At 40.3% G+C, this 15,589-nt stretch overlaps 1 protein-coding gene across 2 annotated transcripts in view; it reads right to left on the reverse strand.

The window, feature by feature from the left end:
• Positions 1 to 15,589, reverse strand: part of LOC133755952 (24-hydroxycholesterol 7-alpha-hydroxylase) — a 95,384-nt gene that overhangs the window by 23,153 nt on the left and 56,642 nt on the right. For both annotated transcript variants that reach the window (XM_062186219.1, XM_062186220.1), the window contains exons 9-10: positions 3,681 to 3,776; positions 2,730 to 2,818 (exon numbers count right to left, since the gene is read on the reverse strand). In XM_062186219.1, the coding sequence (XP_062042203.1) occupies positions 2,730 to 2,818; positions 3,681 to 3,776 (185 nt within the window). The remainder of the gene's footprint in view (positions 1 to 2,729; positions 2,819 to 3,680; positions 3,777 to 15,589) is intronic.

Genomic DNA, 15,589 nt, shown 5'->3' on the forward strand with positions numbered 1-15,589 from the left:
TTTCCAACTTTAAACAATGGAGCCTCTAACTAAAGCTCTTTTTAAAAAATAAGGACATTTGGGGCTGGCACTGTGGTGTACTGGATAAAGCTTCTGCCTGCAGCACCTGCATCCCACATGGGCACCAGTTCCAATCCTGGCTGCTCTACTTCCAATGCAGCTCCCTGCTAATGTGACAGGGAAAGCAGAGGAAGACAGACCAATTGCTTCAGCTCCTATACCCATGTGGGAGACCTGAAGAATCTCCTAGCTCCTTGACTTCAGATCAGCCCAGCTCTGGCCATTGTGACCACTTGGGGAGTGAACCAGCGGATGGAATCTCTCTCTCTCTCTCTCGCTCTCTCTGTAAAACTCTGCCTTTCAAATAAATATCTTTTTAAAAAGGACATTTAATATAATTTTAATTGATTTTCACGTTATTTAAAAAGCAGAGAGACAGACAGAGAGATGAGGAGAGATTTTCTATCCACTAGCTCACTCTTTAGATGTCTGCAACAGACAGGGCTGGACCAGGCCAAAACCAGGAGCCCAGAACTTAATCAGGGTCTCCCATATGGGTTTTAGGGACCCAAGTACTTTAGTCATCATCTTCCATTTCCTAGGGTGTACATTGGCAAGAATCTGGAAGCAGAGGATCTGGGACTCCAAACCAGGCACTCTGATATGTGGTCCAAGTAGCTCAAGCTGTACCTTAACTGCTGCACCAAATGCCCACCTCAAGAGTATTCAATATCTATTCAAAACTGAAGAATTCAGTGACACAATGATCTTTCCATATCTCTGTTCTGGCATCTACAGACTGTACACCATCATCGGGCTTATTCCTTTTGAAGTTGTTGCTAGCAACAAGTGAAGCTAAATTCTTTCTTGTTCACACCTTATGGGAGAAGATGAAGAAGTCACTCTCCTAATTATAGAAGAATCTCTCCTTTCTGGGAGATTGGTCAGTTCAAGTCACCAGTTACTCCAGGACAAATAGGAGTATCAAGGGAAAAACCAGGCACCAATTTTCTTAGGCTCTAGTTGCTAGAATAAGCTCTAAGAAGAGGATGGGATTTCTATGGTTGGCAAAGACTAATTAAAACCAATTTTGGAGTATGCATTTAGCCTAGTGGATAAGATGCCAGCTAAGATGCTTCCATTCCACATCAAAGCACCTGAGTTTGCATCTCAGTTCTGGCTCCCGATTCCAGCTTCCATATGCAGACCCTGGGAAGCACTGGTGCTGGCTCAGGTAGCTGGGTTTCTACCACTCATGTGAGAGACTTGGATTGAATTCCTGGTTTACAGCTTTGGCCTGGGTTCAGCCCTGGCTGTTTTGGGCATTTGGAGAAATGAACCAGTAGTTAGGAGGTATTTTTCTCCATCTCTGTGTTTCTCAGAATAAGCAAATAGAAATTTTAAAAAACACTAATTTGAGGGAGGTGTAATTATTAATAAAATAATATTCTAAAACAAAGGTGGGATAGGTTGTAGTAATGTTGAGTAAATAATAGTTATAAATATGGACTGAGAGTACTGTTCAACTAATGAAGATTATTGACTTTTTTTTTTTAAGAAAGATTAATTTACTTGAAAGGCAGAGTTATAGAGAGAAAGGGAGAAACGGAGAGAGATATCTTCCATCAGCTGGGTCACTCTTCAAATGGCTGCAATGGCCAGGACTGGGCCAGGCCTAAGCCAAGAGCCTGGAACACCATCCAGGTCTCCAACTTGGGTGGCAGGGGCTCATGTACTTGGGCCATCGCAGCAGCTTTCCTAGGCACATTCGTGGGAAGCTGGATTGGAAGTGAAGCAGCTGGGACTGGAACTGGTATTAATGTGGGAGGCCAGCCAGCATCACAGGCCGGTCCCTGATTATTGACGTCTTAAATCAAGAAACCATGATTTTTCAAATGTAATATTCCTAAAAGATCTATGCATGCATTGAGTGAGATTTTGTTATAAATAGGTACCAAAATTTCCCAATAAAACTATCCCATTGAAGAAATAGGACTTATGTAATATAAATTGTAAATCCGCTAAAGTCAGGGACCAGCTGTCTCCTGCAGCACTCCATCTCTGAAGCTCAGCAGAAGGCCTGGCACAGGTGAGATGTTCATAGACGTTTTTGACTTGAGTAAGTAACCATAATGGTAACTTTCATTAACTAGCAGACATGAACTGGAACTGAGCATGACATTGGAAAGGAATCCCGGGTGCCAGATTAATTCAGTTGTTAAGAAGTATCAAAGGGAAGGTTTTACAAAACCAAACTAACTCAATGTGCAAAAGCCTTCTAGCAAGCTGCTGCTACATTCCAAGCTGAAGAGGATCTGAAACCCTAGCAAACATCCATGATAACACTGTAGTTGCAGCTTTATTTTATCATTGTCTTAAAAAAAAAAAATAGCACTCAAACTGTTTCAAATTATCCTTGCATGAAAACTGAGCATTTGGACCATAAACCTTTGTCTGGCATATGTGAAATGTAATATTTTCTTTTCATGAGTTCTATCTGAAACCACCATAGACGGCCCCACAAAGGCATCATACAGTGGCACTGGCCAACCAGGCAAAATGTGCTCTCCTGGATTTATTTGTAGTTTGATAATAAAGAAAAAAGAGACAGAGCAGAGCCAAAGCTTCCTTCCCTGCCTCTTCCCACCCCCCACCCCCAAGCACCCCATCCTTAGCCATCATCTTTTTGCAGACTTTCTGGAGAAATGTGGCCCAGCTGTCTCACTGACCTTCCAGGACACTGGAACTTCCCGCTTCCAAATGCCATGAAGCAGTCCAAGAAAGCATGCTTCTCTAAATTTGCCTTTTTCCAGCGTTCCTGTGGGAAGAAAATATTTTTTTTCCAAATCAGCCTTATATAAATAAGCTTAACTTTATTTCTCTAGGCTAAAAATGACCTTGTACAGCTAATCCTTGCATATAAAGTTGCAGGATTGTTGGTAATTTTTTCCAACCTGTTATTAATATGAGACATAATTGTCATTTTGGAACACGAACTTATAAATAAAACAGTTTAAAAAGAATTCTGTTAAGTGGCAAATGTAAATGATCCTGTAAATCAACCAAAGAATTGACCTAAGAAGAGGAAGGATATTTATAATAAGGTCTCAGTCTCCATCATAAAATTGCTCTTGGTAATAAATTTAGCAATAAGACACACTGAAAGCCCTGCCTGTTGGAGGAAGCTTGGGACACAGAATGACTGCATCTGGATGCCATTTTTGACAGTTCTACCTAAAGGCAGACAATCGGCTAAGTGACCTCTTAAGATTCTGTTCAGCCCTGTGACTCCCTAGCTCTAAGAAATAGCAGAGCATTGTTTTAATTTGCTTTATTTTCATTTTCTGTACTCCTTGGAAACCAGTAACAGAAGCAATTGCCTGAAGAAGACAGAGTATGTCTCCTATCAGAAGCAGACATATTTATTTCAACATGCCCTCTTGGTTTCAGATAAAAACACATTTTAATATTAGTGAAGCTTATTCCAAAAACATCTTTCTATTTGATTTGTAAATGCTACACTGCATATTTAACCTGTACTTTGTAGCCAATTTTGTTCTTAATTACCAGAGAAATATGACTGCTTAATTATACAGTGTTAGTTAATGTATGAATTCACACTCCTGACATAAAAAGAAGTTAAAATCAAAGGATCATGGATAACGAGAGAGGTAACTTACGGGTTTGAACAATTCAGGCTCAGGAAAATACTTCGGATTTCTATGTTGCCAAAATGGAGACAGCATCAGCAAGTCACCAGCAGGAACCATGTGATTCTATGATAGAAAAATCAGTTTCAAATGATATTTTTTTTTTAATTTGCTTCACAGATAGTTTGGGTTATATAAAAACGCTTCATCTATGTTGTGGTGAAGAGATAAGGATTTTATAATTAATGGCAACAAAATATATAACTTTGCTAGAGGAGTCATTTCTATTTTCCAACCTTGGTAATGACTGATTTCTAATTCTGATTATTATTTACCTGTGTACATATTTAGTTGCACAGAAGAAATACAGATAAACATCATCAAAGTCTTAGAGACTAGAATAAGTCTACTCTAGTACAGATTTCGAATTCTGATTGGGTTTACAACATGTATTCCTGATTACAGAAACTACAGTAGATCCCCAGGTTGTGGAGGGGAAAACTGTAATTCAGAGAGAGACAATGGCCATAGCAGTAGATGCCATGAGTATGCTAACCATAGTGTCAGGGCAGGGGCAGTGTTGTGTTTGTTTGTTTTCCTTCAGTCCAATAGCAGCTATTAGGACAGAAAGGACGAAAGAGAACTGGTTAATAATACACAGGAAAAAGCCAGTGGCAAGTGTTGTGCATTATTTGGTTGGATGAGTCCTGGGGATCACAGTGGTTGTGATACTGAGGATAACTCAACAGTGGTTGTGAGGCTGAGGCGACTCAACACTATGCTTCCCAATTCACATTACGAAAGATCCCTATGATCTATAAATCCTACCCAAAACAGACACTCTCCCTTTCATCACCATGTTCAGGAACCATAGTACAAAAAGATCTACAAAGTTTTCTGATCAATAGATAGCTACCATGTTTACCAGGAAGATATTTAACTCCGATTGTCAATCATAACTTACATCTGCACGATTTTGTAATATTAAGATATCTGCAAAGCCTTTAAGTTTGTATTTCCAAAACATAAGCATCTTAAAATAATTAAAATATCTTTTTACTGTAGCAGGGAGTGGAATATGGAGGGGGATCATCAATTTGTAGCCTGGGAGACACCCCCACCCCCACCCCCACCCTGCCGCGCTGGCTTTGGTAGGAGCCAATTACTTCTTGATGTCCAGAGGAGGCCTGGAGAGGCCGGCGCCGTGGCTCAACAGGCTAATCCTCCACCTAGCGGCGCTGGCACACCAAGTTCTAGTCCCGGTCGGAGCGCCGGATTCTGTCCCGGTTGCCCCTCTTCCAGGCCAGCTCTCTGCTATGGCCTGGGAGTGCAGTGGAGGATGGCCCAAGTGCTTGGGCCCTGCACCCCATGGGAGACCAGGAGAAGCACCTGGCTCCTGCCTTGGGATCAGCGCGGTGCTGTGGCGGCCATTGGAGGGTGAACCAACGGCAAAGGAAGACCTTTCTCTCTGTCTCTCTCTCTCTCTCTGTCCACTCTGCCTGTCAAAAAAAAAAAAAAAAAAAAAAAAAAAGGTCTGGAGAGAGTCAAATCCAAAACTGGGAAGAAAGCTGGTGCCCTCTTACAAATTTGTTTGCTTTACCTTTGCTGGAAATAGGGCTAGAGAGGCTCTGATTGACTGAATCAGTTAGGAGATGTGCTATAGGGGCAGGATGGACAACTGTCGCTCCTCCCTACCCCATTCCAGCATCCTTATCAGTTGCTATTGACCTGTGATCACAACATTGGAGACCAAAATCAGACTAGCAAAAGAAGGGAGATGGCAAGCAGGTGCTCAGGAACAGAATTAACATTATAGCCACAGGCAGGAGTCAAGAAAGAAGCTCCCGTTGCAGCAGCAAATGCCAGACTGCTGACTGGCATCAAAGAATGGCAGAGCTGGTTGCATCATGTGCAGTCTAAACAGTCCCTTTCTCTGTTTACAGGGCTCGTGAAGCCAGAGATCAAGAGGGAGACAAAACAGTTGCAGGACCAGAACATAAATCACTATCAAAGGGAAGTTACAATTGCCGTATGACAGCAACTGCATTTTCAGGCAGACACAACTGGACCTGGCCAGCCAAACTCCCCTGGTGAGGGCAAAGGAGATTCATGTGCTAATCTGGGGGTGGGCCTTTCTTGAAGAGGGAAAAGGAGGCAGGACTCTGCATTATGACTGGGTGAAGTGGGTGAAATGCACGGGGAGTCTGGAAGAGAAAGGTGAGGCCCAATGAAGGCAAAGCATTTCTTAGAACAGGGCCAAAGGACAGAGGTTCCTCTCAGCTCTGGGCCAGAAGCAGGGTTGGTGTTAGTGGCCAAAACAAAGTATTTTAAACATGAAAGAGTATACTATTTTTTCATGATAAAAACTGTTATCTACAAAAACTCTGGAAAATTAAGAAAAATAGAAAAACTAGGGGGAAAAAAAAACAGAATTCCTGGGGTCAACAGTAAAGCCACTGCCTGCAATGCCAGCATCCCATAAGAGTGCCAGTTCCTGTCCTGGATGCTCCACTGCAGATCCAGCTCCCTGCTAATGGCCTGGGAAAAGCAGCAGGAGATGGCCCAAGTGTTTGGCCCCTGCCACCTATGTGGGAGCCCTGGAAGAAGCTCCTGGCTTTCGGCTTCAGTTTGGTCCAGGCCGGGCCATTCTGGCCAACTGGGGAGTAAAGCAGTGGATAGCCAATCTCTCTCTCACCCTCTCTCTCTGTCTGTACCTCTGACTTTAAACAAATAAATCTTAAAAAAAAAAAAAAAAAAAAAAAAGCAAAAACCAGAGTTCTGACACCCAAATATAGCCATCAGTTGACTGGATTTCTCTGAGTACTTTTACCTGTTAATACAAGTTTTTTGTGTGTTGTTGTTAAACATTGTTTTGATCCTCCTGAATAATCAATTTAAAAATCTTTCTTTGTTCCCTTAGCATTATGACAAACTCTTTTCTCTTTTTCTTTTTTTTTTAAATTTATTTGACAGAGTTAGACAGTAAGAGAGAGACAGAGAGAAAGGTCTTCCTTCCATTGGTTCACCCCCCAAGTGGCCGCTATGGCTGGAGCTACGCCAATCTGAAGCCAGGAGCCAGGTGCTTCCTCCTGGTCTCCCATGTGGGTGCAGGGGCCCAAACACTTGGGCCATCCTCCACTGCCCTCCCTGGCCACAGCAGAGAGTTGGACTAGAAGAGGAGCAACCGGAACTAGAACCCGGCGCCCATATGGGATGCTGGCCCGTAGGCGGAGGATTAACCAAGTGAGCCACGGTGCCGGCCCCAATTTTTTTCTTTTTATTATATATTCAACCTGAATAATTTTCTCCAATGGTTGTTTAGGTTTTTACTAAGTAGATTATCATAAGTAGTTTCAACATTCTCTACTGTTTTTTCTATAATAAACTGTCTTCGTTAGAATTTTCTTCCATAAAACATTTTTCATATAAATCCTTCAAATAAAGATATTCAGAAGCCATACGATATGATCATTATTCTCAATACACACTGCCCAACTGTTTCCTCAAATTTTGTGACAATATGTTCCTAACTATAATTTATGAGAATGTCAGTTTCATTTTATCAGTTAATCTGACACTTTAATAGGTTAATTTAGGCTGCTATTATTTATTTTCTTATAATTTGCAGTCATTTAATTGAAAAGCACAGAACAAGAAAGACAGAGACTGAGACCAACAGGATCTCCCATATGCTGATTCTCTTTTCTCAACCCTGCTACAACCTGGGCTGGGCCAGACTGAAGCCAGGAGCTGAGTTCCATCTGGGTCTCACACATGTGTGGCAGGGACTCAGCTATTTGAACCATCACCTGCTGCACACCAGGGTATGCACTAGAAAGAAACTGGAATCTGGAGTGAAGCTGAGACTTGAAACTAGGCATTCTGACATGGGATATGGGCATCCCAAACAGCATCTGAACCACTATGTCAGATATCAGCTCATAGGTTGCTATTCAAATTATTATGTCTTTGTAGGAATTTTCAATGTTATTTTTTCCTGTAAGCTTTTGTGTTCATGTCCTGTCCTTACTCATCTATATGATATGAATACTTATCTATATGAATTCTTTACATATTAAAGCAATTTATTCTCATGTTCTAGTGACATTTTCTTAATTTTGGTTTACATTTGAGTTACATTTTAAAAAATAAGATGTTAAATGTTTGGATGTTGCATCCAAATCTGTTCATCTTTGTGGTTTCTTAGATGCATACTAAGCTCGGATAGCCCCCTGCTTTCTAACAAAGGAGCTCCAATGGGTGGTCTAAGGACCTCTGGGAGTTCCCAAGACCTTTACAGAGGATCAGCAAGTTCATAAATTATTCCTGGGTAAAACACTCATTCCAAGTATGGACAGAACAATGGATTTCGATGTAAACTGAGTACAAAAAAGCCACTGATACATTTTGAGATTGCAACAACACCTTAAGAAACTATCATTTGTCAAATTTTTGTGTATTAAGAAACGGTCACAAACATCTGAAAAGGCTATTAAATACTGCTTCCATTTCTAGCTACAACTCCACAGGAGGCTGAACCTTCTGCATTTCTGTCAATAAAGATAATTTATCATCACAGAGTACAAACACATAAATGAGAATCTAGATGTCTTCTATTATAAAGACATTAAATAGATGTGCAAAAAAAAAAAAAAAACCTTAAAGTGCTGCTATTCTACTTTGTTTTTGTTTTGGAAAATACAGTTATGTTTTATAAAACCATGTTATGGCCGGCGCCGTGGCTTAACAGGCTAATCCTCCGCCTTGTGGCGCCGGCACACCGGGTTCTAGTCCCGGTTGGGGTTCTGGATTCTGTCCCGGTTGCTCCTCTTCCAGTCCAGCTCTCTGCTATGGCCCGGGAAGGCAGTGGACGATGGCCCAAGTGCTTGGGCCCTGCACCCGCATGGGAGACCAGGAGAAGCACCTGGCTCCTGGCTTCGGATCAGCAAGATGCGCCAGCCACAGCGGCCATTGGAGGGTGAACCAACAGCAAAAAGGAAGCCCTTTCTCTCTGTTTCTCTCTCTCACTATTCACTCTGCCTGTCAAAAAAAAAAAAAAAAAAGTTATATTGACAGGTGATAGGTTTCCTGTTGTTTTTAAATGAATTACTAAACAAATATTTTAAAACATTTCTTAGCTTTAATTTGTAATACAGTAAATGTTGATAAATTTAACCCACATAGACAAGAGCTCTTTGGGATCCCCAATAATTCTAGAATGTAAAGGTATCCTGAGGTCAAAATTTTGAGAACTTCTATTTTAGAGTTTAAAAAAGATCCACTTTTAGTCAATCATCTCAAACCATATCTCTTCTCTCTTCATTGATTCATAATGATTCACTTATCCAATTTTAAATTCTTATCATAAAGAAGATATCTCTTTGTTATCTGTCCCTTCAATTCTATTCATTTGAATATCTGGTATCATAATATTTTAATTGTAGTTATATAAAATGCTTTAATACCTTGAAAAGAAAATCAACATTCCCTAATTACTTTTTCTTTTTAACACTTCCTTGTAATTCTTTTCTGGAAATTCTTAAGGATGAACTTTGTACCAAAAATATGAAAATTTGCAAAGAGAACATAGGTAGAAGTTTAAGAGACTTAGGAAAGTGGCATAATATAGTGAAATATGGAATAGAGTAAATCAAAGCATAGTGTCCACTTTAATTAATTCCAAAAATACAGAAATAATTTGTGCATAAACAAAAATAAACATTGAGACTCTGCTCAAATTCTCTTAGGGAAGGGTAGTGAGAGAACACTTCTAGTATTCATAGCAAGGACCTCTGACCAATAGAAGAAAATAAATACAAGCCTCTGTTATTACTCAACAGATGAACCCATGTGAAATTTTTTTTATAATTCAGGTGTATAGAAATGCAATATTAAACTTCATATTAGCAAAGACATGCCACCTATTTTAAATTTTGATTTAAAATTATTTTTTATTTACTTAAAAGGTTGAAAGAAAAAGGAAAGAGAGAGAGAGACTGAGAGAGAAACATGGGGAGACAGAGAGAGACAGAGTATGAGAGAGAGAGGGCTCTCATTGGCTGGTTCACTTGCCAAATGCCTATAACAGCTACGGCCGGGGTAGGCCAAAGCCAGGACTCTGGAACTCAGTCCACATATCCTGGTAGCAGAGATTAAAGGACTTGAGCCATCATCTGCCCCCTCCCTGTGTGTGTGGTAACAGGAAGTTGAAATCCAAAGCAGAGCTGGGACAAACCCTGACACTCTGATATGAGATGCAGATGTTCCAAGTGGCATCTTAACCACTTTGCAAATGCCTACCACAACATATCAATCTTTTTTTTTTTTTTTTTTTTTGGACAGGCAGAGTTAGACAGTGAGAGGGAGAGACAGAAAGAAAGGTCTTCCTTTTTCCATTGGTTCACCCCCCAAGTGGCCGCTATGGCCGGCACGTTGTGGCCAGCGCCCTGCATCGATCTGAAGCTAGGAGCCAGGTGCTTCCTCCTGGTCTCCCATGCAGGTGCAGGGCTCAAGGACCTGGGCCATCCTCCACTGCCCTCCCGGGCCACAGAAGAGAGCTGGACTGGAAGAGGAGCTAATGGGACAGAATCCGGTGCCCCAACCAGGACTAGAACCCAGGGTGCTGGCGCCGCAGGCGGAGGATTAGCCTAGTGAGCGGAGGCGCCAGCTCAACATATCAATCTTAAAAGGATCAAATTTTATAAATTTATACTAACAAAGTAATTAGTCATGTATACAAGGATTTAGCTATAAGGATGTTCATCTTCACATTGTTTATAAAAATGGAAAACAGAAAGCCACACATACATTTGAGAATTAGAGAACTATTGTAGGATTTCAAGCAACTTTTTTGATTATTTTAAAATTTTATTTTTTTAACTTTTATTTAATAAATATAATTTCCAAAGTACAGCTTTTGGATTACAGTGGCTTTTCCCCCCCCATAACTTCCCTCCCACCTGCAACCATCCCATCTCCTCCTCTCTCTCCCATTCCATTCAAATCAAGATTCATTTTCAATTATCTTTATATACAGAAGATCAATTTAGTGTATATTAAGTAAAGATTTCAACAGTTTGCACCCACAGAGAAACACAAAGTATAAAGTACTATTTGAGTACTAGTTATAGCATTAATTCACATAGTACAACACATTAAGGACAGAGATCCTATATAGGGAAGAAGTGCACAGTGACTCCTGTTGTTGATTTAACAATTGACATTCTTGTTTATGGCGTCAGTAATCACCTGAGGCTTCTTGTCATGAGTTGCCAAGGCTATGGAAGCAATTTTTAATTTATTCTTTTAGCTTCTTTTTTATGGTTTTCTTTCCCCCGAATGGTCATGTTTTCCTCATTTAATAAGAAGAAAAAGCTTTGCAAGTTTTTGTTTTGTTTTGTTTTGTTTTGTTTTAATCAAAGTCCTAACTCTTCAAGGTTTAGTTTGGGACTCCTTAGAAGAAAGATGGTGTTTGTTGTATTTAGAAAAGCTATCACAAGTACAGGAAACACTGCATCTTATGCAAGTATTAAAAGATACTATGAAAAACAATGAAAGAAAGCACTGGCACATTCTCAGAAGACAGCAGCCTGAGCAGATGTCTCTGGACCTGCTGCACTGCTCACAGTCTCAACCAGCCACAGAGGCTTGGAAGGAGCCTGGATATATTTAAGCCTGATGTTCTCTAAGAAGAAAGTGTGGGTATGAGGATGTGAAGGTTTTTAAGTAATTATTCTTTAATAATTATTTAAATTGTTTCAGATATCTATTACTTCTAGCTATATTTTTTTAAAGTTTATTAATATAAGGAGGACAGATTTCGTGTATTTCATAGAAGATAACCATACTTCCTTCCCTCCCCCTTGACTCTGTCAATCACCCTTCCTTATATCCTTTCTTTTCTTTTATCCTTTAGTTTTTGCAATAATATACTTTCAATTTTTTTAACCACAGGTTTTAATGCACCACTAACCATAATGTTGAACAAGTGGAAAGTAGAAAGACCACTGTTCTACAGGAATATAGACAATGGCTAAAAACAATAATCAAATCACATAGTGTCTGTTTCATAATTAAACTTTTTTGGTATTCTATATTAACTGCCACATATCAGAGAAAACATGTTATATTTCTGTTTGGGGGGCAGGCTTATTTCACTATGCATAAAGGTCTCCAGTTCCATACATTTGATTGCAAAAGACAGTACTAAGAAATTTTATTCAGAATCCAGAGTCGATGGCTCTATAAAATAGTTGTCTTGTAAGAGGATTACATGCAGTAAATCATAAATGTGTTTATATCCCTTAACTGTAATCTAATAGTAGAACATAATTCAGATGCTGGCATTGTGGTCCGGTGGATTAAGCTGCCACTTGACACCAGCATCCCAAACTGGAGTGACAGCTTGAGTCCCAGATGTTCCATTTCCAATCCAGTTTCCTGCTAATGTGCCTGAGAAAGCAGTAGAAGATGGGCAAAGTACTTGCAGCCCTGCCACCCACTCCTGACATCAGCTTGGGTCAGACCTGGCTGTTGTGGCCATTTGGAGAGTGAACCAATGGATGGAAGATCAATCAATTCTCTCTCTCTCTCTCTCTCCCTTCTCTCCTCTCTCTTTCTCTGTGTCTCTGTCTCTGTCTTTCTGTCTCTCTCTCACACACACACACAAACTAGAAGAAAAAAGAAAGGAAGGAAGGAAAAGGAAAGAAAGAGAAGTAGAGAAGTAAATAAAGAGATATGAAGTTAAATGCTCCTCTAACAGGTACTCATTTCAGGGCAGAAAGGGTTTCAGGTGCTATACGGGATGAGGAATGACAGAGTGAATCAATACCAGTGTGGCAGCTTGAGTAGCAAACAAATTAGTTTGATAGAAATTTTACAGGGAAAACCAAATACATTTGTGCCAATACCTTACAGTAAAATCAAATTACAAAGAAGAAATCAAATGTAAGGAAATGAAAAGGCTAGTTGACGGGTTTGGCTGGTTTATACTGTGTGTATGTGTTGAAACGTTGCACTGTATCACATACATTGTACGAGTGTTCCATGTTAATAATCAAAATTTTAATGATTTAAGAAAAAAACAACAAGCCAGGAAGAAATGGGCAATCTTCCAGGGTCCTAAAATAAAAACCAAAATGAAGGATCCCGGTTAACTAACATCTACTAAGAAAAACTCTTGCTGCTAGAGGGAAACAAATAGGGACACAGAAGATGGACTTCAGAGCACGGAAGATGGCAGAACAGAAAGAAAAGGAAGGGGGGATTACCATGCGGTGAGAGAACAGGACGACACAGCATCTGCTGGCAGCATGAAGTGCTAAGGTCTGAGCATCATCCAGCAAAGATTTAAAAAACAAAAGCAGCATAAAAACACTGAGGGTCATTATACAAGAAGCCAAAAGAACACAATCCAGAAGATGTACAGTTTGTGTACTGGAAAATAGCATGCGCCCAGAGGTTTGAGGTCTGAAATATATCATAGTTTGGGTTTAGGAAGAAAATCTATTTATGTGACAAATTAAAACCTTTCCTTGTAAAATCACTCCATAAGATACTCCTATATTTAGCTAGTGAAATGGCACAAGTTGAGTATTAGGTACGAGAAGGGACGTCGAGAGCCATCCTGTGTACTGGCAGGCAGAATGCCTAGATGAAGAAGCCCGAGATGGAATGTGCTAAAGGCATCACCACACTGAAGCTCAGGGAAAGAGGAGAAAAAAAATCAAATATAATTCAGATATGGGGATTTTGTATATTTTTTCTTCTCATTTTTGGACATAGAGTCTAGTATAAGATGAAATGGGAACTATAAATGATTTCAGAGTAAAAAAAAAAAAAAGAACAAAAGAAAACCCTTGAAGAACTTAGATCAGAAAGAAGAAATGACAGAAAAAGACTTAAGGAGGAAGATGAGAGACCCAATTGTGGCTCATAGTAGGCTAAGCCTCTGCCTGTGGCACTAGCATTCCATATGGGCACCGGTTCATGGGCCAGCTGCTCCTCTTCTTTTTTTAAAATTTTTATTTAATAAATATAAATTTCCAAAGTGTACAACTTTTGGATTCTAGCAGCTTTTTTTTTTTTTTTAATGTTTTTGACAGAGTGGACAGTGAGAGAGAGAGACAGAGAGAAAGGTCTTCCTTTTTACCGTTGTTTCACCCTCAAATGGCCGCTGTGGCCAGCGCATCACGCTGATCCGAAACCAGGAGCCAGGTGCTTCTCCTGGTCTCACATGCGGGTGCAGGGCCCAAGAACCTGAGCCATCCTCCACTGCACTCCCAGGCCACAGCAGAAAGCTGGACTGGAAGAGGGGCAACCGGGACAGAATCCGCCGCCCTGACCAGGACTAGAACCCGGTATGCCAGTGCCGCAGGTGGAGGATTAGCCTAGTGAGCCGCAGCGCCGGCTGGATTATAGCAGCTTTTTACCTCCATAACCTCCATCCCACCCACAACCATCTCATCTCCCGCTCCCTCTCCCATCCCATTCACATCAAGATTCACTTTCAATTATCTTTATATACAGAAGATCAATTTAGTATATACTAAGTAAAGATTTCAACAGTTTGCACCCACACAGACACACAAAGTATAAAGTACTGTTTGAGTACTAGTTATGCCATTAATTCACATAGTACAACACATTAAGGACAGAGATCCTACCTGGGGAGTAAGTGCACAGTGACTCCTGTTGTTTGCTTAACAATTGACACTCTGGTTTATGGCATCAGTAATCACCTGAGGCTCTTGTCATGAGCTGCCAAGGCTATGGAAGTCTCTTGAGTTTGCCAGCTCCAATCTTATTTAGACAAGGTCATAGTCAAAGTGGAAGTTCTCTCCTCCCTTCAGAGAAAGGTCCCTCCTTCTATGATGGCCTGTTCTTTCCACTGGGATCTCACTCACAGAGATCTTTCATTTAGGTTATTTATTTATTTATTTATTTTTTGCCAGAGTATCTTGCCTTTCCATGCCTGAAATACTCTCATGGACCTTTTAGCTGGATCCGAATGCCTTAAGGGCTGATTCTGAGGCCAGAGTGCTGTTTAGGACATCTGACATTCTATGAATCTGCTGTGTACCCTGCTTCCCATGTTAGCTCATTCTCTCCTTTTTAATTCTATCAGTTAGTAATAGCAGACACTAGTCTTATTTATGTGATCCCTTTGACTCTTAATCCTATCATTATGATCAACTGTGAACTGAAACTGATCATTTTGACTAGTGAGATGGCATTGGTACATGCCGTCTTGAAGGGATTGTATTGGAATCCCCTGGCCCATTTCTAACCCTACCATTAGGGGTAAGTCCAATTGAGCATGTGGCGAACTGTACATCTCCTCCCTCTCTTATTCCCACTCTTATATTTAACAGGGATCACTTTTCAGTTAAATTTAAACACCTAAGAATAATTGTGTGTTAATTAAATAGTTCAACCAATGGTATTAAGTAGAACAAAAAAATACTAAAAGGAATAAAGTAGTAAGTTGTTCCTTGACAGTCAGGACAAGGGCTGATCAAGTCATTGTTTCTCATAGTGTCCATTTCACTTCAACAGGTTTCCTTTTAGGTGCTTGGTTAGTTGTCTCTGATCAGGGAGAACATATGATATTTGTCCCTTTGGGACTGGCTTATTTCACTCAGCATGATGTTTTCCAGATTTCTCCATTTTGTTGCAAATGACCGGATTTCATTTTTTTTTACGGCTGTATAGTATTCTATAGAGTACATATCTCATAATTTCTTTATCCAGTCTACTGTTGATGGGCATTTAGGTTGATTCCATGTTTTAGCTATTGTGAGTTGAGCTGCAATAAACATTGAGGTGCAGACAACTCTTTATTTGCCAATTTAATTTCCTTTGGGTAAATTCCAAGGAGTAGGATGGCTGGGTTGTATGGTAGGGTTGTATTCACGTTTCTGAGGAATCTCCAAACTGAT

The sequence above is a fragment of the Lepus europaeus genome, chromosome 3 (assembly GCF_033115175.1).
Source record: "Lepus europaeus isolate LE1 chromosome 3, mLepTim1.pri, whole genome shotgun sequence".
NCBI classification, from domain to species: Eukaryota; Metazoa; Chordata; class Mammalia; order Lagomorpha; family Leporidae; genus Lepus; species Lepus europaeus.